This window comes from Urocitellus parryii, chromosome 12 (assembly GCF_045843805.1).
Source record: "Urocitellus parryii isolate mUroPar1 chromosome 12, mUroPar1.hap1, whole genome shotgun sequence".
Lineage (NCBI taxonomy): Eukaryota > Metazoa > Chordata > Mammalia > Rodentia > Sciuridae > Urocitellus > Urocitellus parryii.
The window spans coordinates 6,813,704-6,838,205 of record NC_135542.1 but is presented as its reverse complement, the minus strand read 5'-3'; the positions used below and the strand labels follow the sequence as shown (position 1 = coordinate 6,838,205).

Sequence of the window (24,502 nt, the reverse complement as noted above, 5' to 3'; positions counted from 1 at the left end):
TTGTCTGGCCCTGGCACCTCCCTGCAAGTGCTGTGACTCCCACTGGCTTGAGCAGAAGTCCCTAACAGTTAAGCCTGTGTGTAAATCCTTTCTGAGTATAACGTTAGTCTACAAGTTTGGGATCCCAAAACCGGAGTTCAGTAACAGACCCGGCTACCCCAGAAAATCAGTTTGAGAGGGGTAAGCAGGAGGAATTCAATGAGATTATTAGATACCCAGGACAAGTTACTATGTTTCCTAAATGACTTAAGTATTTACATTTATATTAATTTTGATTCAAATCCTAATTCATTCGGGTACTGTTTCAAACTGTCAAATGTAAAGACGTTCATTATTATATTTTGTACAATATAATAAAGAGAAGTGTGTGTGTGTGTGTGTGCGCGCGTGTGTGCGCGCGCGCGCGGTTGTTTTGTAGGCTCATACTCTCTGCAATACCTTCTTCTATGGTAGCTATTCCAGGCACAAACTTGGCTACAGACAAAGGTCTCCACTTTCTCACCGCCCACGCCTGGCCCAGTGGTGGTGTGAGCTTTCACATTCCCAGCATTCTGCTGCCCTACCCCTTTGGGAGGGTCACAGCTTCATGGAGCAGAGAAGAGGAAGCCTGGGGTGGGCCTTGGGTCTCTGGAGGATCATCAGGCAAGAAAATGTGCCAGAAAAAGGAAAGATTTCCCTGGCAGGGAGGAAGGGTCTCACCTGGAAAAGAGACCTGGAGTTCAGCCTGAGAGAATGGGCGGTGAACTGGAACTGGCCCCAGGGCAGAAGTTCTGGAAGTCTCAGGCTGACCCTTGGGGCCTGCAGGTGTAGGGGTGCTAGCAGTACCTGGAAAGAGGCGTCTTTATGGACATAAAGCTGAACCCTTGGTGGGGAGGGGATGAGTAGGCTCCTTCAGAACTTCTGTCTGGGCAGCAGGTGCTCCTTTCTCTTTCTCGGTTCTGAGGGGGTCATGGGGACCATGGCCTGCTTCCCCAACTTCTCCCTCCAGGGGCTCCTTTGACCTTACATTGAACTGCTCCTCCATTTCCTCAATGTGTCTTTCTCTTTGTTGTTTGTGAGCTGTCTTTGGTTTTTCCTTCTTGCTCTAGGTATGATTGATATTTTGCAGTCTTTTTTTCCTACGATATTTTTCCTGAAAGATTACATCTGATATCCAAAAATTACCCCTGCAACTTTCACATCAGTACCTGTTGTGCTGATGACGATGCCTTTCAGGAAAAAAACAAAAAACAAAAAACAATTTTGCACGCCATATGACCTGCCAAATTACTTCAACTGGTATGCCATCATCAACTCAAATTATGTCCAAACCCCTAACACTCTGTCCTCCACCTTGAAACACAACTCCTTCTCTTAACTCTCACATTTCTGTCCTCCCCACCTAATTTTCTTAGGTGGAAATCATTTTCCAATTGGTACTGTTGGTACATTTCCAACAAGTACCAGTTGGAAAACAACCTGGTACAGAAACAAAGAAAACCCATTTCTATCTTTGGATTCACCATTCATCCTTCTGGAAATATTACCTGAAACATTAATAAAAATTTTGAAATATATTAGACACAAAATTATTTTTAATCTGGGAATACCAGCTGTTACGGAAAATTTGAGAAACCAGCAGAAACATGGGGAAATGTTTGCTAACATAAAAACACAAAAGCAAGATACACATCAGTATGTATAATGACTACAACTCTTCACATAAAAAGGACTGGAAAGAAACAATACTAAAATATGACTGATCCTTTGGAGGTAAGTCACTACATTACCTTTTAGTGTATGTTGTTTAAACTGAATGACCCCTTCTTCAAAAGAGTTCTACCCTAGATTTCCCAAGCTTTCTTGCATTTGGCTACCAAATTTCACTCATTAACACTTCAAGTATCATTTATGTCTATTATTCCCCTCTCCTCTTTGTTCTCACACCCTGTTCAACCCCTGATTATTTTCTGGCAAGGCTATCATCCTGTCCCCTGAGGAGGATTCTTCCAGCTGATTCACTCCACACTCACTCCCAGCTGTTCTTCCTTCTCCTCTTCTATGTCCCAGCCTGAGGACATGTGGCAGCATCCATCAGCACTCTGATAAATAAAACACTGACAGAATCCTACTGGAAAATTCTAGCAACCTTGACACTAATAAAGCATGAAGATGACTGTCCTCTTGCCAAAGATGGCCAGGGTCCCTGAGAGCACCACTATGGCAGCTGCATCCGATCTTCTTGCTGTGGGACCCAAGTAGTCCTTATTTTCTAGCTACTATTTGTGTTTTCTCTTACTTGCAGCCTAATGCATTGCTGACTAATATCACACTCACTATCTTCCTCCTGCTAGTCTCCCACTCTTCCCATCAGTTTACAATTTCTATAAGTGTGAAAAAAAGGAAAGACTGGGAAAGAAAACTAGATGCATAAACAAACACTGGCAATAAAAATAAAACACAACTGAAAGGTGGAAACAATGCTAAAGACCAAAAGTTACAAAGCATGCAAAAATCAATGTGTGAGAAATATGGGATCATTTTGTAAAATGTTCAAGGAATCTTCCACACATCAATATATACTTGGGCATATGCAGTATAATAATGGAGAATTCCCCAAAATATTCACTGGGAGTTTAGCCTAGAGTGGGTACAATACAGCAGTGTGCTGGTCACATGAGACTACCATCCTCATGGAATTTAGACTGAATTGCAAATAGAATACATGAGCACAGTAATTATGCAAATAAATAATTAAAATATTTTGTATAAATTATCTGAAAAAATGTTTTCATAAAGGAGAAGCTGATCTAGTCCATATGTAAGTGGGGTTGAGGGACAGGAAAGGAGCCTTCCTCTGAACACTGAGGTTTGAACTTGAATTAGCAAAAGAATAAACCTGTTTAAAGAAATGAAGGGAGGATGGGATACAAAAACAAGAATTTCATTGTGGGAAGGTCTTAGAATGCAAAAAGGCCTTGAAGACAGAGACAAACACTGAATTTGCAGAACTCAAAGGCTAGGGCAGCTAGCTGTGTGTGTGTTTCAATCTGCCAAGAAAAAGTGAAATTATGTTCAATACATGTGGCTTAGTGAGAAAATTAGAGCAGGTTTGTGGTTTAGTGGTAGAACATGTATGAGGCCCTGATTCAATCCCCAGCACTGTCCTCTCTTGAAAAAAAAATATTACAATACAATTAAGTTTCTAAAATTTTCCACCTGAAATAAAACCTAAAATTTAAGTGTCTTATTGATGAAAATATGAAATGCAATTTTTTTTTTTTTGCTTAAAGCTATTCTACACAAATTTTTAAGTATCTCTCAATTACCAGGTACTAAAACTAAGTCCTAGGGATAAAACTACAAATAGGTTACCTTCTGTGCCATTCGGGAGCTAGAAGAAATAATGAAGAATCTAAGGTGAACAATTACAGCTAAGCTAACAGCACTTTGATATGTGGGGAGCAGAGTGTCAGAGATTATGTGAACCCCAAGAAAGGGGAAATTAATTCCCTCAGGGTTGAATTATCTTGAAAATTAATTTATGTCCAGTATATCATTACCAAATGATACCAAAAAAGTGAACTATGACTGAATGGAAGCAAAAAAATAAACCAGAAAATCTAAAGGCTAAGAAATCTCAAAAGGTAATAGAATGATTTAAGGGACTTTGAAATAGTAAGCCTGTGTCACAGACAATTCTGAGAATTAGGCCACTCTCCCTAGTCTTGGCCAATCATTCAAATAATTATAGTTGAGAAAAACTGGATTTCAGAATGTGTATTTAAGAGTTAAAAAAGAATAATTGAAGGAAATAGTGAATTAGACCTGAGCATATACACAGGTCAGGTGCAGATAGAAAGGCAGAAAAAAGCCGATGTGGGTTTAATTTGGTTTTTGATTGAGATACAAATAGAAGAATTACACTTCTTACAAGTGAGCAATGCTTTCAGTCTTTTCCTTTACTGGAGTTTATAAGATTGTCAATTGAAATAAGACCAGAGACTTGAATCTTTGCCTTCGGTTCTACCAATAATCAACTGTGTGAAGGGGTCTCATGCTTTCTCCAAGTCTCAGTTACTGATGCCATCAGTACTGTCCTCTGACACTCTGAAAGAATAAAAATAAGCGTTCAAAAAACAATCAAAGACCATGATATTATTTTCACTGAATTTGTCACTGACACGTGTATTGTAAAAGCTCAGGAAAATACAGGATAGTTTTGCCAACAATGTTCTGGGTCATAATACATCAGATTTCATAAAAAATACTTGCAACTTACTGAAAATAACTTGGTAAGCATACAATGCTGGATAATTATGAAGCTACATAAAGCTAAGTAGTAGCTGTGGAGTGTATTGAAGACTATGTAGTCTCATTAACTAGGAAATGCATTCAGAAAAGTCAGGTAGAATACTTTTATTAGTTAAAGCTATGTCATTCTTCGGCTGGGGTTGTGGCTCAGTGGTAGAGTGTTTGCCTCACATGTTGTGTGAGGCACTGGATTTGATTCTCACACCACATATAAATAAATGAATTTTTAAAAAAGGTCCATCAATAATTAAAACAATTTTTTTTAAAAAAATCTGTCATTCTCTTAGATACAGGAAACAAGGAAAAACACAGAGCATACTAACATTAGAGATCTTTGTACATTATTATGAGGAAATAAGAAACTCTTGTATTACTTCTCATAGGACCTGTATTGCACATCTCAGTCATTTTTATTTAAAGTTTCTGATAAAGTAGCTTAAAGTGAATAAGGAGTTACAATATGTATGCCAAAGAAGAGTTTGATAATTTAAAAAAAATTGGAAATGGTTTTGTCACTAGATCCAAAAAATGACACAGTAATTATATGCAGTGCTACATAATAATTCTAAGTGTAATTGCAGTGTAATTTCTCTGACATGTATTTACTATCCATCTCCATCATAATTATTATGCATAGATTATGTTACCTTGTTTTTCTACTTCTCCACTATCCTTTTTGAGGTACAGAATTTTCAAATATGTAGATTCTTTTAAAAATATATAGTGTCAATAATACATGGCTCATAGAAGGACCTCAACAGATGAAAAACAATGTCAATACTTATATTAATGCAAATACCTTGTGTTCTGGAAAGTCATCCCTGCATGACTTCTGAGTTTCTTTTACAAAAGAAAGAATATCTGGAAGGGGACCCCTTCTTTGTAATTTTTCCATAAACCAAAAGTAGTTTTTTCCACTCTTTCCTATACCACCATCTCTTTTCACAGCAGTAAGATCATCCACATTCTACATGAGACAGGGTCCAGACAAGTGTGGGTGAGATGCCTGGTGTGCTTGTAATGGGAAGGGACACTCACACCTCACACTTGAAGGCCAGCAGTCTTCTGAACCCAAGAATCCTCGGTGCACAAGCAGGTCACCTCATCTCTTTTTCCTCCAGACCCCAAACCCACTTCTTAAAGAGTCATGTTAATATGATAAAGGCAAGATCTTTGACAAACACGAAGTGAAATTACAATGTATGGAAATGCTTATTTGACAAACTTGGAAAAACAGATGAATCCACTATGTGCTAAGTTCTAGGATGGTAAATGTTATGTGTCAACTTGGTTAGACTACGGTGCCCCGTGGTTGGGTCAAACACTAAGCTAGATGTTTCCAGGAAGGTATTTTTAGATTTGATTAGCATTTATAATCAGTTCATTTTGAGCAAAGCAGATTATTCTCCATAATGTGGGTGAGCCTCATCCAATTTGTCAAAGGCCTGAAGAGCAAAGTTTTCCTCAGGAGGAAGGAATTCAGCCACCAGACTGCAACATAAAAATTCTGCTGGAGTTTCGAGGCTTCAGACTCGAGACTGCCACATCAACTCTTATCTGAATCTCCAGCCTGCCAGCTTGCTCAGCAGACTTCAGACTTGCCAGGACCCACAATCGCATGAGCCAAATCCTTAAAACCAACCTCTCATTAAATATATAGATGAATGGATAGATGATAGATAGATAGATAGTTTGATAGATAGATAAACAAATTATTCCAATTTTCTCTACCCCTTCCTTTTCCTCTCTTTTTGCATGTAAACACACACAAACACACACACACACACACACACACACACACTTACACACATGCAGTCAGTCTTCTATATCTGGAGACTCCACATATATGGATTTAACCAGCCACTGGTTGAAAATATTCAGAAAAATATTGTGTCTGTACTGAACATGTACAGACTTTTTATTTGTGTCATTATGCCATAAACAATACTACATAGCAACTATTTACATAGCATTTACATTATATTAGATATTATAAGTCATCTAGAGTATAAAATAAACAGGAGGATGGGTGCAGGTTATATGTAAATTCTATACCATTTTACATACAGGGACTTGGGCATCCAGAGATTTGGGTATCTGCAGAAGACCTGTCCACCAAGGATATGGCAGAACAACTGCATAAATATTCAGTTGGTTCTCTATCTCCAGAGAGCTCTATTTCAGTTTATGCAGAGAATTAAATATATTAGGTATTTTTTTTGACAAGCACGTACTCTTTGGCCTTGTGTATGGCATTGATAGTTGGTATAAACCCTTGGTTTTAGTTACTGAAAGCTAAATGTTTCTAATATGTCTTCCAGTTAAGACTGCTTGATTATCTATCTTTTGTGGGATATCACACTCTAAAGAGTTCAGTCATTTTATATGAACACAATAAAATAATCATATTCTCATATGTCTTAAAAACTTTGTAGCTTGGCATGGTGTTGCACACCTATGATCCAGTGGCTCTGGAGTCTGAGGCAGGAGGATCGTGAGTTCAAAGCCAGCCCTAGCAAAATTGAGGCACTAAGCAACTCAGTGAGACCCTGTCTCCAAATAAAATACAAAATAGGGCTGGGGATATGGCTCAATAATCAAGTGCCCCTGAATTCAATTCCTGGTACCAAAATTAAAAAAAATAGTATGTGTATTATAATATTTTGAGTTATAAGACTAGTTTTAGGTCAGTTAAGCTCTTAGGCTTCTTAGAAACATCCATCATTGTCTTCATATTGAAAACCACATTATTTTTATATGCAAAAAGTGAATCAAAATAGTTCTGCTTTTGTTTATTAATTTGATTTGATTTATTTATTTAGAGGTACCAGGACAGCACTCTACCACAGAACTACATCCCCAGCCTGCCCTATTTTTTGTTTGTTTGTTTTGGAGACAGGGTCTTACTAAATTGCCATGCCGGCCTCTAACTTGAAATCCTCCTGCCTCAGCCTCCCAAGTAGCTGAGATTACAGGTGTGCACCACTATGCCTGGCAAAATTGCTCTGTTTTTAGATGAAACTTATGTCGTATTAAAATTATAAACAATGTGTTAAGATAATGTATTTTAACATTTAAAAGATTAATATGAGGTAAAGTATTAGAATTATAAGTATTAAGTTATTTTTAAATTTCTCACAAAAATTTCACAACAGAAGGTTAAGTTACTTTTAGAGGCATGTGGAGTGTGGGGTACTTACTAATGGCAGAGTCGTAGGAAGTTGAGTTGTGCTCGCCTCTCATGAAGGGGTACGGTGACAGGTAAGCATGTGTGCAGTTCTTGGATGGCGGCTGATTGGCTAGGAAGAAAAGCACATCAATGCTATTAGTTATTGAGAGGCGCTGAGATGACACGTTTCGCCAATGGAGCAGAAATATGGGGCCAGGGGTATATAAGCACAGTGAGACTGTCGGTTCCATCAACAAATGCACAGACTTGCTGTATGAGAAACAAAACCTCTACCGATTAGCACAGGGGACCTGGAAGTTAGACTGATCTAGAACATCTAGCTGCATGACATAATTTAATGAAATAAATGCCCTTTGTAACACCTTAAAATCGAAGGCATTATGTTTCATTTGTTTTCACATGTTCCCCAATACCTAGCATAATGCCTAACATAATAGGTATTCAAAAGCAACTTAAAAAAATCTAATAAAATTAGATATAACTTAGATGAATTCCAATTAATATAATTTTTCTACACCCATTCTATTTTACAGAAAAGATACAAATGATAGATCATCCAAGTTAATGATTCAAATAAATTTTTAGCATTTGAGGAAACCACATGAAGGAAATTTATGTTGTCTGAAAAAATATCACTGTGTGTAATGTAAGGAGGAGGAATATGTTCTTTCTTTCTCTACGTCTCTGGCAAAATCTTCCTCTTGCACATTCTGACTTGCTCCGCTTTATTAGGGTCTAAAAAGTTTCCATGGGCAATTTGCAGGCTTATTCTCCAGCCCCAAATGCTCTGCAGGACAGTGCAGGCACTCCTCTCAAAAGGCCACTTCATGTCTACTTTGTTCCTTTTGTATATAACAACGTGCCATCAGCTTAAGTCTTCAGTGACCTTATGGTCTTATTATATATTCTGTAACCTTGACTACTGTGTAAATACACACTTTGATTTTTCACAGGAGTATTTGATAAGCACACTAACAATTTCAACCCTCAATAGGCTTTAGGCTAATAAACAAATCTTTCATTGTGGGAGACAATAAAATAAATGCTAGCTATTGTCAATGAATTGATTTTCAAAGATTATTAGAGTATAAGGAATACAGTTGAAAGAGTGCATCATTGTCTTAGAAAGTTACTTGACTTCAAAAGGGAACTTTAAAGTTTCTATACAAGAATGAAAACATCAAAAGCAAACCGTTTCTTGATATTGCCTACAAACTTGGGTGAAGACCAAATGAAAAAGCTTTCATCTGCCACTGCTGGTAATTAAGTTTCATTACATAAAAAAAGACATTTTTTTAAAAACTTTGAAGCTATGAATATAAAATAATACCATTATTTCTGAATTTTTACATTTGAGATTTCACGTGTTTATAGCACCCCCCAAAAGAACATTTATTTGCAACATAGAAATAGACACTTGAAAAGGAACACTGTAGATAATATCTGTTCTGTTTGTTAGAGTTAGTGTATTTTAAATGTGAGCAGAGCAACAGCAGATACCTCCATTTTTCCATAAGTATTCAGATTCCTAAATTATGGTAGAAAATAAAATAATTATTCCTACAGATATTTCTCTTTGGGACCCTTGAAAACATCTCATTGAGATTTTATAATCAAGAATCCAGTACTTTCGTAAGGGATATGTACTAAATAGGAAACAGCCTGCTTTTTTGTTTCATAGACAAGGGGTGAAATAAAGCTAAATTGTACTTACTGTACCAGAACTTCCAGATGTTGGAGTTATTTTCTTCCACCATCCCATTAAACCAACATCTCCAGAAGAATCCTTCATGGTGGAAAGTGATATTCTCTATCTGTAAGGAAACAAAAGCAGTAACTTGCCATAGACTCACAGAATATAATCAAAATTCCTGCATCCAGAAAATTTTGAAGAAATGTCTTCTTTCCCCTGTAATGATGACCAGTAGCTTCCTACAGATCTCTTCTATACAGAAAGACACCCCACTGCTATTCTCTGACTTCAAGAGGATGCATAGTGCTGTCCTCCTCTCTAGCAAATACATCGGTATTTTGAAGAAGAAACGCACATTGTGTTCACCTGAACACCTTCCCACTTCTGTTGCCAGAAGCCAGTAGTCCGATCCAAAAGCCACTAAAAACAGTAAAACCCCCAAAGCTCCGAAGAGAGCCCCGAAGAAGATGGCAATATTTAGTCTCATTTTCAGTCCACTGGTTTCCTTTTAAATAAGAAAATGCAGTAGGGCAGACACGTAGCTTCTCAACAACAATAAAAAAAGAAAGAATAAGATCTTTGAGGATGCAAGATCTTCCCAAGAAGCCAGTTCTAGTTCATGTTTTGGTGGCTTCTCTCCTTAGACCCAGCCCGTGGATTTGAATTCCCTTTGGTCCCCGCTGGAAGGACTCCAACCCGGCAGCTGAGAATGACTGGTTATTTTAAGATACTGATTGAGGAGCTGTCTTTTCTCCCATGGGGATCAAAAAATAGCTGACCTTCCCCTGACTACAGAGAAAGCGTATCAGGAGCTGGCTTGGATTCGAATTATTGCTGTAGGGGAACCCGCAGAAGTGGAAAGAAGATGGAAAGACTATGAAGTCATTGACCGTATTGGACACAAAACTTAAGTGTCAGAACAAGCTCCTCTTAGTCTAGAATGACCATTACAACTTCAAAGACACTTCAGATTCTCCTGGAAGATACATAAATCGCAGCTAAAAGGAATGATGGAGACTTCTCTGAAATACAACTGAAATTCTAACTAACCTCTTAATTTCTGTGGATATTTCTGAGATAGAAAATAATTTTTGTTTCGGTTTATGATTTTAAAATGTAGGTATGCCTTGAAAAATATTAAAGAAATACTCTTAAGCAGCATCCACATAATGACATAAAAACAACACTTTCTATAGAAGCTCATAGAACTGATGTAAGTGAATCCAAACAATCATCCCCAAAGTGAACTGGTAAAAACAAACAAACAAACAAAAAAAAAACTCAAAATAATGATTGTCTTCAGGAATAAGATGAAATGATCTGGTCTATTTTTTTTTAAATTTTCTTCTTCCATTTCAAATATCTAACTTCCTCAATATACAAGTCACACTAAATGCCCATATGGACCACCCAATGCAATGCATCTACATTTTCTTAAAGTCTTACCTGTTCCTAGTTCATTTGTTTGTTTGGTGTTCACATTTGAATATGCCAGAGAGTGTTCTTTTTAAAATATCTGTGTGCTATTTGTGATTCTCTACTATCCCTCTGGCTGGGGACAATATTGTTTCTCAATAATTGCACAGACCACTCAATATTTTCAGGAGGCATCTGAATGCAAACAACCATTTACACAGCATCCCCTTTTTGTGGGCATAGGATGAACTCTTATGATGGATTCTGTCGAAGGCCAAAAATCCCTAGGAAGTATGCCTAGTGCTGTCCTCCTCAGTAGCAAATGCATCAGTATTTTGAAGAAGAAATGCATAGTATGTTCACTTGAACACCTCCCCCCTTTCATTCCTTGTTCATTTCCACTTATATACAACTAGAAGTGTTCAAAAGCCAGGAGTGAAATCCTAGCCATAGACTCAGTAACTGTAGGGGTTAAATTGAATTTGAAAGCTGATCTGAAATGATCCCTCATCTGATGCTCAAAACTTTTTCATAAGACTTTCCATACCATTCAGCTATAGCAATTCTAGACTGTACCATTTAAGAACACCAATAATGGTAATACTGCTTTGTTACATGTCCTGCCAAAAATTGTGCCAAACTTTTTATCATAGGAGTTTGCAGAGTATTGGTCCTGATCTGCCCTCTGAGAATAGACTGCACAAGTTTAAATCCTCTGTTGTGGGACAGAACTTGAAGATATTTTATAATCATCTCATGCCTCCTTAACCCATTGTCCTGATCCCACTCCAACTTGAAATGATAAGCATCCACTCCTCATATGGTCTTTTTTTTTTTTTAAATGTTAAGCATTCGGTTCCTTGACATATCTTTTTCATGGACATAATTCCATATCTGTCTTTTCTGGTTCTTTCCTACAATTCTCAAGCACTTGATCAAAGTGAGGCATCATGAAATATTCTAGATATGGTTGTTTTGAATGAATCTGGCTGCTGCTGCTGCTGCTTCTAGTAACCACCAGAAGCCAAGACACAGGCAGATTGAGAGACACACTTGTGGGCCCACTCCTTTGCTGGGGCCAGACCCTCATCCAAACAGATTTCCTTCAGGGAGCTGTGATTGGTAAGTTTAAAGCCAGAGGCACTGGACCTGGACGTAGGCAACCATGCTGTCTGACAGGTGAAATGCATGGACATATATCTAAATACTTCTTTTAAAGAAGTGGCACAAAAGTGGGAAGTGCAGCCAGCAAGGCAGGAGAGATGCCTCTGAATTGTTACCTCTGGCCATCAGCTTGAGCCATTTGGGTGTGGTGTAGAATTAAAAACTGTTAAGAGCCATGGATACCTGTTTCTGGTGATGAGAAAGCTAAATTTATTCTTAGAGGTAGATGCCAAGGCAACTTAAAAATATAAGCGTTCACTGCAATAATCCAACAAACTAATACCACTACCTTTCTAATTTCCATGCTATGATGACCTGAATCACAGACTTCCAAAGATGTCCATGCCCTAATCCTAAACACAGTCATATGCTTTGCAAATACATAACTGACATGGCAACATCATGGCAGGCCTTGACTAATCACATGAATCCTTAAGCAAAAAAGCAGAGAACCTCTGCTAGCAGAACAATCAGAGAAAAAAAAAATGTGACAACCCCAAAAGGTCAGGAGTTGCTGATTGAGGGTGGAAGGAGGAGGACATAGGCAAAGGAGAGAGGAGACAGTGCCTGGAAGTTGGAGGCAGAAGGGAAGCAGATTCCCCCGGAGCTTCCAGGAAGGAATGTAGCCCCGCCAATGCCTAGATGAGTGATCTTCAGCAAATCAACTCTCCAGCTCTCAGTTTTATGGAAAATGGAACCAGTGTTTGGGGGGGTTTATTGAGAATATATAATGAGGTCACCTATGTCAAAGGAGTTGCTGCCTCTTCCTATGAGAGTTGTCTTCTATCCTGCCATCAGCTGAAGATCATTCTGGACAAAGAAGTTAACAAAATAAAAATACAATAAAACTCCCATTTATTGCATTTGAGATGGGACTAAGATCTATTTATCAAACTAATGACACAAGGTGTCTCCAGCCTTCCCACACCCATTCATGAACATCACCCTAGCCCCTGGGCCACCAGCAGCTCCCCAAATCTCCCTGTGTTCTGCCCCCAACTGAATGAAGTTATTTCCTTTCCATCTACCTCATTAATGCACTCACAAGAATTTAGTAACTTTCTACCCTTTGCAACTTATGCTTCTAGGTATTAACAGCAGCACTCTACAAGAAGACCCTTATACAAGCTCTGCCACATTTTTATATTTGTTTATTTAAACTCTCCCTCTTCTACACAGCTTTTTTTTTTTTCTTGATACTGGGGATGGAAAATAGGGCCTTACATAGCAAGTGCTCTACCATTGAGCTACATCCCAGGCCTTTTAATTTATTTTGAGACAGTGTTTTACCATGTTGACGAGGCTGGCCTTGAACTTGCTGATCCTCCTGCCTCCGTCTCCTGAGTAGTTGGGATTAGAGGTGTGCACCCGGTTGATAGTTGTTGAATTCATATGTCTTGAAACAAATTGGGTCAAATGGTTGTTCAATGAACAAACCAGTTAAATAATGAATGAACAAATGAATGAAAGCTGCATATGACAATTGCTCCATGATTCTAAAAGATGTTATTAGGGACCATGGTCCCTACTTCTATGATATCTCCATTTGGAGAAAAGCCAAGAGGGAAATTTCCAAGTGCTAAAAAGAAGCTGACTTTCCTCAGAGCACTACTGTTATTTATAATATTAAAGACACTATAAATCTTGATTCATTTAATAAACATTTTTGTAAAGTACCACTTGCGTTAAGAGAGGAATGTGGTGTGTTCTGGAGGACAACAGGTGGTATTTTCATATACAGAGTTTTTCACTTTTTGCTGTGGTACCTGGAAAACCCAGCAGCAAATGTACAAATGGCAGTGTCCAGCTTTTTCTCTGACTTCCTGGATTCCCCTCCTGTCTACCTGGTCTCTTTCACACACATGTTTGATTTGCTATCTTACATATTTATGTAAGGGGCTTCAAATGCTTTTGAGAAAGAGATAAAGAGTAGAATGAAGCAAGTCAACAGAGACAGTTTATTGAATTCAGGTGTTAGAAGACTACTACCCAAAATACCCCTTCTACTTGGTTTCTCCATTGGGTAAGCTCCTGGAACTCTTTGGTCAACCCTCCCTTCCTCCACCATCCTGATGAGCTCTACTGCCATAATTTCATTTGGAGATCCTCCTCACTTCCTGGAAATAATTCCCCTTCTGGAATCTCTAGTCACCTAGAGAAATTGTGGTGGAGATAGTTTTTAAGTCTGATTTTTTAAAATTAAAAAAATAAAAGTTAAAAAGTCAAACATTCCAAGGTAGGATGATAAATTTCTCCCTTGATTTTCACATGTTAAATGTGACAACCAAAAGGTTGCAGGACCATAAACATTGGAAGACTTCTCCTGCTTTGATCCAAGGCCTCTTTGTTAAATTAACTCTGCATGTATTTGCACATGTGTATGTAGATAGATAAATTATAGATCATCAGTAGATATGCTGAAAATCAAAACTAAGCAGTTAATAAGATAGGATTCCTTTTTCTAAGCAAATATAAAATCAAAAACAAATATAAAATCAAACTCTTATGGACTCTATGTTCCAGAATATTGGGATGGTATACAAAAGAAAACTGAGACTTTTTTTTTTTAATTTCAGGGTACATTCTTTTGTTCATGTGATATTATAGGTTCACACTATCCAAAAATCCAATACCTAAAAGTCTCTGAAATCTAAAGCTTTTAGCACCACATATCTGATGAATACGAGGCTGCATATGAACTGTAATGTGGATTCTCCTATATTTTATTCATAAATAAGAAGGTCTGATGAGAGGGCTCCCCAACTACCACTGCAAGTGTATAGTGTTAGGTAGCATATAGTATATGCATCAGGCTATTTTTCTAAAATCCCTCCAAATTCTGAGATCTAAACACATCTGTACCCAGGGGTTACAGATAAGTGATGGTGTCCAGGTCTGAGACATACGACTGTAAACTTAGTGATGACCCTATGATGACCAAACTTATGATGACCCTAAATCACTTTCCTATGAACATCATTTAAACAGATTCTTACTATGACCCACATTCTCTGCCCCTCTATCAATGCTGTTAATCTTAGCTTCCTGTTTTACATCCTAGACATCCTCTTACTCTTCCACCTCCCAACTAACCAATATGACCACACTGCCACATCACAAGCATTTTGAGACATTTTCAGAGATCTTTTAGTCTTACATATGGTGCAAGAATGATAGATAAACTTTATGGGGGTAAGAAGTGGTTCTTATTATTTTTGTTTTCTGTTGCATCCCTAAAATCTTGTTCAATTCTGTAGATGGTTAAACTGAACTACCAATCTTATCCATTTGTATAGAATAGGTTTGAACACTGCCATCTGCTGGCCACAGATAAAATTTGCATTCTACAGTGCTACATGATCAGTCGTTGAGCTTTTTGTACATTAAAAATATTGCAGAGCAGGGATTTGCTGTTTTCATGGCATAAGATGTGGAATAGCCCTAACTAATATGTTTAGTACTGTAGTATGAAGGTCTTGATGAATAGCTTATACTGAACACAACTGTATCAAAATCTGCAGGCTCATTTGCTTCATGAATTTAGGCAGTTTACTCTCCAGTAAATCAAAAGTTACGGCTGTGCCATGCCTGCAATCCTAGCAATTCCAGAGGCTGAGGTAGATAGATCACAAGTTCAAAGGCAGCCTCAGCAACTTAGTGAAGTCCTAAGTAACTTAGTGAAAACTTGTTTCAAAATAAAAAGGGATGGGAATGTTGCTCAGTGGTAAAGTACCCCTGGGCTAAACACCCACTACCAAAACAACAACAAAAATATATTGAGAGTTAATCACACAAATGGCTCACAAGAAATGGCTCAAAGGAAGTTATATTAAAAATATCTTTCACAGGGCTGGGGTTGTGGCTCAGAGGTAGAGTGCTTGCCTACCATGCGTGAGACACTGGGTTTGATCCTCAGCACCACAAAAAAATAAAATAAAGATATTGTGTCCACCTTTAACTAAAAAAAATAAATGTTAAAAAAATATATATCTTTCATGCTGGGTGCGGTGGCACATGCCTGTAATCTCAGCAGCTTGGGAGGCTGAGACAGGAAAATCCCGAGTTAAAAGCCACCCTCAGCAATGGTGAGGCACTAAGAAACTCAGTGAGACCCTGTCTCTAAATTTAAAAATATACAAAATAGGGCTAGGGATGTGGCTCAGTGGCCAAGTGTCCCTGAGTTCAGTCCCCAGTACCCCCAACCCCCAAAACATTTATTTCATTTTGTAAAAGGGTTTGATGCTGCCAGCTGTGGGAAGAACAAAATTAATGGGTTTAAGTACATTAACTCTTGAAAGAATTCATTACAATACTTCTGCAGTCTGAGAGAGAATGGGTTTCAGTGATACCCATTCCAATACCTAAGTTCAAACCAATTCAATAAATTTTTATTCACCCATGAATACCTGCAAAGACCTTGAAGAATCACCAATAATCATTTCCATAGGGTTTGACTCTAACATTTGGGAAAATGTTCTATTGTGATAAATTGGACAGATGGACAAAAGAAGAGGGAAAATATTCCAGATTCCAGAAAAAAAGAAGTCTTTCTTCAAGGAACACTCATATGGAAGAATTTCCTTGGGATAGAAACAACATCATCAGGGAAAAAAGTAAACAAGCATAACTATCCTATTTACAACCACAGGAGATCCATATGAGGTGGTAGGTTTCACTTTTCAAACCTTGTACATCTGATGGTAAAGTTCTATATAGGTAGTTTTGTCCTCTGGTTTATTTCAGCATTTTCTTTATCTTTGGCTTTCTGCATTGTTAATTTTCTGATATGGGTCCTGCTTGGTGTTCTCTGAACTATCTAAGCTTGTGATTTGGCGTCTGTCATTAAATTTAGAAAACTCTGAGCCATTACTACTTCAAATGATTGTTCTCTCTTTTTCTCTATCTAGTAATCCAATATGCTTATCTTACAATTCTCAAAATTGTCCCACCACATATGAATGTTCCATTCTTTAAAAAAATCATATTATTCTCTTTGCTTTTCAGTTTGGGAATCTTCTATTGACCTATCTTAAAATTCTGTGATTCTTTCCATGAGTGAGTCTAACCTATTGATGAGTCCATCAAAAGCAATCTGTATTTCTGTCAGTGTTCTTGGTTTTTATCATTTCCTTTTCTTAGTTTTCATCTGATTATTTTATCTCTTTGTTCTTTCATATTATCTATCTTTTTCTATTAGCATCCTTAATACAGTAAGTAGTTATTTTCAATTCCCTGTCTGATCATTTCAAGACCTGTGTCATCTTTGAGTCTGGCTCTAATGCTTGATTTGTGTCTTCAGACTGTTTCTCTTGTCTCTTAGCATGGGTTGTAATTTTTTGGTGAAGAAATGATGTAGTGAGTAATAGAATCTCAGGTAGCTAGGCTTTTAGTGACAGCTTGAACATTAGTCTGACCAGCAGCTTAACTGTGTTGAATAGTTTCACAGGTAGAGGTGTCAGAGACATTAGTGTCTTTGAGAACTTCTGTTTTATTTCTCTCTTTCTTTGTCTTTGGATTTTCTCTAGGGACTCCCTGTCTCCATCTTGTTATAGGAACTGTTTACGGTTTTACTCAGTTGTGTGGATATGCCACATTCGTTTCTCCATTCACTTATTGATCAATATTTAGGTTGTCTCCAGCTTGGGGGTAGTAAATATATGTATGTATAAAAATATAGTTTCATATCTCCTCTTATATCTCTTTGGTAAATATATTGGAGTATGAAAACTGGGTCATATGGTAGGTGGATGTTTGTTTCACTTGCTAAGAAATCCTAAACTCTTTTCCCAAGTGCTTATGCAATTGTGCATTATTGTTTCATGTCCTACAAACTCTTGGCAAAATCTTTTAATATTTAACCAATAAAACAACAAGTTGTCAATGTGGTATGCTATAAATAAGAATGGTCATCTTAATCATATGCAATCTTCCAGTTCATATTGGTGTTATACTTATTTATTTTAGTCTAATTTCATATCTGTCAGCAATGTTTCATAGTTTTCAGTATGCCGAACACTGTTGCGTCTTTGGTTTGACCTTAACCTATTTAGAAACTAAGCCTGTTATAATTTCATGGATGTCAGAAGAAGACATGAGATTACAGGACCAGAGGAAAAAAAACTTCCTCACTCAAGAAACAGCAATCGGCACAAACACAAGCATATCTGTATTGCTTTCCCTTGCCTCCGTATCCCATAAGCACAATGCGGTAGACCCCTATGGATGCCTCACACATAGAGTTTTGCATTACAATTGAAGAAGACAGATCTTGGCTTATCCATTGCTTTTTTAAACAGTAAGCTTTCTTTTTTGACCAGTTGGGAGATATTATCTCATGTTTCAGGGTCACAAGGTGTATATTCACCTGGTGAAAATAAAAGATTGGTCAGATCAGTGCTATACTGGTATACCCATCATGAAGTGTAGGGCAGTAGACCAAAGGAGGATTGTCTCTCTGCACATTTTGGTCCTATTTTTCCATATTTAATATTTCAAAGATGGTTTTGTTCTCAAACTCTGATTTCTAATAATACATGTGAATAAAATTCTATACTAACTTTGTATTCTGCAACCTCACTCAAATCACTTTGTTAATTTTAGTAAATTTTTTGTAGATTTCTTAGAATTTTTTACATAGACTATGTAATCTGTGATTAAAGATGGTTTTACTTCTTTTCAAATATAAATTTATTTCTTTATCATGCCTATTGTACACAATCTTTTCTTTCTCTTGACAAAACTCACTGAGAAGTCATCAACAGGGTTGCCTATGGAAATAACTTGGAACTACTTGCTGGGGCACTTGGGAGGCTGACTTGGAAACCGACTAGGATGCCAGGGAAATTTCTGACTACGTGGGTGCTACTGAAACTCCAGGGGATTAAGGACCACTGGATGTCTTGCACTCTTCTGGCTACCACTCTCCACAGAAGTAAGGAGAGAGCAAAGCAGATGAAGCTGGAAGAGAAGCCCCTTCTTCATGCAGTGTCCCTTAGCACCATCTATTGACAAAACTTGGCATGCCATTCAATAAGAAGCATTTACGGGGTCCAGTTTCAGTAGTGTAAAGCAGGGCAATAAAGGACATATTTGAAACCGAGAGAAACAAAGTCTCTCATATAAAGTGATAACTGGCACATTCCACCCTTTGATTACTCAGATTCCATTTACATCTTTCAATTCTATGAAATAAAAATAACTTTTTCTACCTTACAAAAAGAAACAGTCTCAATAGTTGTAATCATTGTCGGCTACATTAATTATTCTTTAAATTTAGTCAATCTCTGAATACTGAATATTGTTATCTAAATACTACATTGTAAAGTTAAGCTCCAACTACCTGTATATAAAATTATATTGAATGAAGGTTCAGAAGGAGACAATAGTTAATACATATGCATAATAAACAAAGAGGAAAATATGCAAAGCTTCTACAGTCCTCATTCTGTAACATCATGCAGTTATAGTTGACATCTATTTTTTCTTTTGCCACTGATTTCATACTTCACTCAGCAGAAATATCAACTTGTTGGTCTTCTGTAGTTAATGGAGTGACGTGCATCCTTCATTCATGAAGGGTGTGATTCTTCAATAGTTCCACCATTTTGTTTTCATAGTTTTCCAGATATAGTCCTCTTGTATAATATCAACTGTTGCAGTATGTATCAACTGTTGTATAATATCAACTCAACTTCTCCTTGGTAATCAGAATCAAATACTCCAATCAGAAGGGTCATCTCTCTTTCTTCCAAAATGCCCAACTGGTGGCCTCATCTTCTAATTCAACAGAAGTTTTGTTACACCTCCTATTGGAAGCATTTCCACCCTGGGATCTAGCTCTCTAAGCCAGCAGAGCTCAAAATTCTCAGGTTATGAAGTAATTGTTCTGTCAGTGGATTATTAGCTGGATATTAAAAGGAAGCACTCTTGCTTTCACCCCTTGATTTCAAACTCATGTATTCTGTCCATTGAACAGACAGCACCATAAATTATTTCTGATTCAAAGCAAATTCTGTATACCTTAAGACATATCTGTCTTTTCAGGGTGTTATCACAATCTGGCACTATAACTGCACCTTCAGTGAGCCAATCTTCCATTCAGTTAGGTCAGTTTCTCATAGGTGATGATGAATAAGATCAGTTAATTCAACATAGATGGGCCCATTATTTCACTGTTTCACTCCTTTTGCTGTTAAATGAGAACACTGATCAGGAGCAATGTTTTGTGAAGTGCCATAGTGAATAAGGTACTCTGTGACTCAGAAATGGTAGCAGTGTCACAAGCATTCTGAATAGAGGAGGCAAATCACATCAAGAATATGTGTGTATTCCACCGAGAATGACTGCACCTTCCATAATGGAGGTCTAATGTATCTACCAGGTTGCTAACTAGTCTTCTTCAGGAAATGGTGGCATAGAAGGATCTCAATTTTGGTCTGTTTTGTTGGCAGATTAGGTGTAAAGAAATAGCATCAGTAAGGAGAGGACCATACTGTTAAGCTCATAGATAGCCTCTGCTTGTTGAAGAAGCATTGTGTGAGTGGTGACACCCAAAGAGGGCATCGTCCTGTCTGTCTGATCACTAAGAACTGACTCTGCAGTGGAAACGCATTCATGGGCATTCACATAGGACAAAAACATCTTCCACTTCCTGTTCTCCCTTGAAAAATCCATTAACATACTTCTGCAGACTTCCTTGTCACTAATCTGTTGCATCCAGCCTGTTAGAAACTGTCCACAAATAGCATAATTTATTTTTGTCCATCTCTCACTATAGATAAAATAGACAAGAAAAAGCACCATTTGAAGTTCCATCCACTGGGAATACTTTTACTCACCATTATCTTTCAGAGTTGCCTCTGGGTAGTATGTAGTAATCCAGCTGCCCACTTTCAGGTGGTGAAGAATACCTTGCATAGCTATTTATAAACCAGGCTCAACTTTGTGTCTTCCTCGGTCAGCTGGTTATAATGAACTCCTCAAGGAGGCTATGGGCCAGGACAGAATGTGGGAAGATATTGCAATGGGTTTCAGTGTTGAAGGATTTTTTTTTTTTTGTACCAGGGATTGAAAGGGATTGAACCCAGTGGCATTTAACCACTGAAGCACATTACCGGCCCATATTTAAAAATTTTAAGACAGGGTCTCACTAAGTTGTTCAGAACCTTCTCAAGTTGCTGAAGCTGCCTTTGAATTTGCAATCCTCCTGCTTCTTCCTTCCAATCCACTGGGATTGTAGGCATGCATCACTGCGCTCAGCAGTGTTAAAGGATTTTGAATCAAGCTACAAACTTTAGTCCATAAGTACAAATAATTTATTTTCCCTTTCTAGAATAGCCCAAAATTGATCTTCCATTTAATAATGCACACATACCATCTCATGTCTATGTGGGTATGGTGAGACAAAAAATGGCTCCTCAAAAGATATTCATGTTCTAATTCTTGAAGCCTATGAGTGTTATCTTACATGGAAAAATTAAAGTTATTTTCAGATGTGATTAAAGTTCAAGGTATGGGAGATTATCCTAAATTATTCAGATAGTCCTTAAATGCAAACCCATGAATCCTTAAGACACATACCCAAAAGAGAAGGTTCTGTGAGTACAGAGTAGAGAGAGCTTTGAAGATCTCACTCAGAGACTGGAGTGAAAAAGCTTCAAGCCAAGGGGGGCTGTCAGCTACCAGAAGCTGAAACAACAAAACTAAACCAAACAGGAAAAGCATTCTGCTCCAGAGTTTTCAGAAGGAGCACAGCCCTTCTAACTCCTTGATTACAACCCAGTGATACTGATTTTAGATTTCTGTCAATACTGTAAAAAAATAAATTTATTATTTTTAACTGCCAAGTTTGTGATAATCTGTTACAGCAGCTATAGGAAACTAATAAGGAGATTCGGAGAACATGCAGTTCATAGGCCATATGTTCCACTGTTAGTTGTGTAGTTCCCACCAAGACCTGGGAGCAATCTAGAAGATTCAAAAGAATAATAGGTATGTGCTGAAGAGAGCATATATTTGTGATAACATCTTAGCAATCTGTGTTATGATTCTCACAGTGGTGTTGACAAAGGAACCAGGCAGTTTTCCTATTTGCCATAGACTTTTGTTTGTTTGTTTGGGTGGTTGTTTTTTTTTTTTGTTTTGTTTTTTTGTTTTTTTACAGTGCTAGGAATTGAACCTGGGTCCTTATGCATGCTAGGTAAGCACTCTACCACTAAGTTACACCCCAGTTCTGCCACAGATATTCTTAAGATAAGTGGATATACTGAATTGTGAGCCCTGATTATGACAGCACCTTGAACTGTTCCCTGAACTTGCTGCAGAATCTTCGCTTACTGAATTTCCCACGCAAAACTGTCAGCTTTACTGGTAACATTCTAGTTGGCTTGAAGTAGTACAATCAAATGGAAATATGTTGTCTTCATCACTCAAACAGCCCTAACAATCATCATGCCTGTTATTTCATGGTAAATGACAATGATGCAGGAGCTTGTCTTTCCCCTTGAAAGGGATCCATGTATATGCTTCACATCTTTAATCCTTCAGAAACTTCAAAGTGAACAGCCCTGATTTTTGGTGGGATTCATCTCCCACCTGCTAGTTTGCATTTATCTTAATAAGTTACTTGAAGTTCTTTCTATATCTTGCAAATCAGATCCAACCAGTATAAAGTTGTAAATGTAGTAGACATATATTGTGGGATGTTTTGGGAATTTTTAAGGTGATCAAGATGTCTGTGAACAACTTTCTTATAGCAAGAGACAGAAGAACTTACTTGGCCTGAGGCAAAACTGAATATGTGCTCTTGATAGTGTAAAGTAAATGCAAATTTCGTTTTCAATTTGCTCTTACCAATTGGTATGTACAAAAAAAAGAAAGAAAAAGAAAAAGAGCATCAGCCAGGCCAGTTGTTACAGTTGAAGTCTCCACTGACTATGTTCATGACAAATGACACCCAGTCTCTAGGATGCACTTCACTTCTTCATAGGACATGCAAACGAATTAAACGGGATGGAATAGGTCTGGCTACCTTTGCTTCTTATAGGCTTTGATGATGACATTCATCTCCAGCTTCTGGTTTACTATCTTTACAAGGACATTTTAGAGAGTTCTACTTATGCTTTTCTATTATAATAGAGCTTCCCTATGGGTCAGAGAGCTAAGGTATGGACACTGCCAGTTGTCAAGTATACAATTCCAATTATACATTCAGGAACTGAGGACATCCATTGAGCAATTGGGCCCACTGTGAATTGGCTTAAATTAAGATTCCATTTATCACCTGACTAAAAAAAAAAAAAAAAAAAAAAAAAAAAAGATTTACTATAGCAGGCCTGACAATTATCTTTTGAAACTTCTGCTTGAAATACTAACCCTTGGCTGGTAACTGGAAACACTTTCATTCTCTTCCTTTGTGGCAAATCAAGTCAGAGTTTGGAGTGTTAGTTCTAGAATTTCTTCTATTATAAAGCTTAAGCCTCCTACCTATTCCTTCTTAGGGTTACAACTCAATTAGTCAAAAATACCTGTAGATCAAGGCATTCTGATTACTGGGCTATCCAAGCTGCTCTTTATGGGAAATGTGCCCATATTACCTTTGGAATTTAAATGCTACCACCAAGTCTCTGATAATCTTAGAATCTCCTTCTTGTCAGTCAGGAACTCATCTCACTAGTGGTATCATGCATGGATAGTCCTGGCCTAGGAAAGAGGGCAAAATCCCAAACCTTTACAGGAATGCAAGCAAGTCTCCCACAACATATTTCTCAACGCCTTAGTGAAGGGAGGGCTTTGGAGGCCTTCTTGTGAAATATTTTGGGAGATTAGACTGCAGTTCATACATGATAAATGCATTATAACATGCATATCTTCCCAAGATTTTGGGTTATTTTCTTCAGATTATGCCAGAAAAACTCTAGCATCTAAACTGCATTAAATGTAGGCCACTTTAAGTACAAGATTCAGCCGACCAAGCAAGCAAGCTATTAGAGCCACCTCCAGCTGCACAAGCTAACATATCACATCAGGAATCTCTAGTGAATGTACCCATTAATGAATTTTACCTAATTTAAAATTCCCTGCTCTCTTAATCTAATATCTGCAAAAACCTCTCCCAGTATAGTTCCAAGGTTTCTGCTGACTATGTATTAGCAGAATCTTCCAATTTTTCTCATGTGTAAACAATTATCCCCCAGGTCATGATGTGTACCTATCCTCTGGAGCATATAGATTTCAACTTAGCTATGTCTAGTGGCCTTGGTGGGTAATTAATAATCATGAAAAATATGAACTTCACCTGTCAATACATCTATCTCAGATGGTTCAATAACAAAATTCTAAGCAAAAAAAAAAAAAAAAAAAAAAAGACTAGTTTCCTCAGATTCAGGAAAGTGAACTACAGCTACCGACAAATGAGATTCAGGAGATTGAGGAGTTAAAGACCAACAGTTTCATTTGGATCCAGTCAGATGTCTTCATTCTAACTTTTGGTATCACATCCTTCCCTAAACAGATCCCTTACTTTTCCCTGAGAAACACTGAAAGATTGAATTTATCAGATCTCAGAATTCAGCCATAGACCCAATTAAAATGGGATTTTGAGAAAATTTTGGTAAAATCTCAAGACTCTTCTTGATATCAGAATGAGAGAAATAAGGAATAAACTGAGTTGCTGAATAAAAGAGAGGCTCCTAACCATAGTTAATATTTATGAGGTACTTAACATGTGTCAGGCACTGCCCTTAGGG

General features: G+C 37.6%; 1 protein-coding gene across 1 annotated transcript in view; it reads right to left on the bottom strand.

Annotated features, from left to right (window-relative positions):
• Window positions 1-9,857, bottom strand: part of Tmem182 (transmembrane protein 182) — a 51,784-nt gene extending 41,927 nt beyond the window's left edge. The window contains exons 1-3 of the mRNA XM_026408613.2: window positions 9,532-9,857; window positions 9,198-9,297; window positions 7,494-7,592 (exon numbers count right to left, since the gene is read on the bottom strand). Coding sequence (XP_026264398.1) covers window positions 7,494-7,592; window positions 9,198-9,297; window positions 9,532-9,663 — 331 coding nt within the window. The 5' untranslated portion in view covers window positions 9,664-9,857. The remainder of the gene's footprint in view (window positions 1-7,493; window positions 7,593-9,197; window positions 9,298-9,531) is intronic.
• Window positions 9,858-24,502: the final 14,645 nt, after the last annotated feature.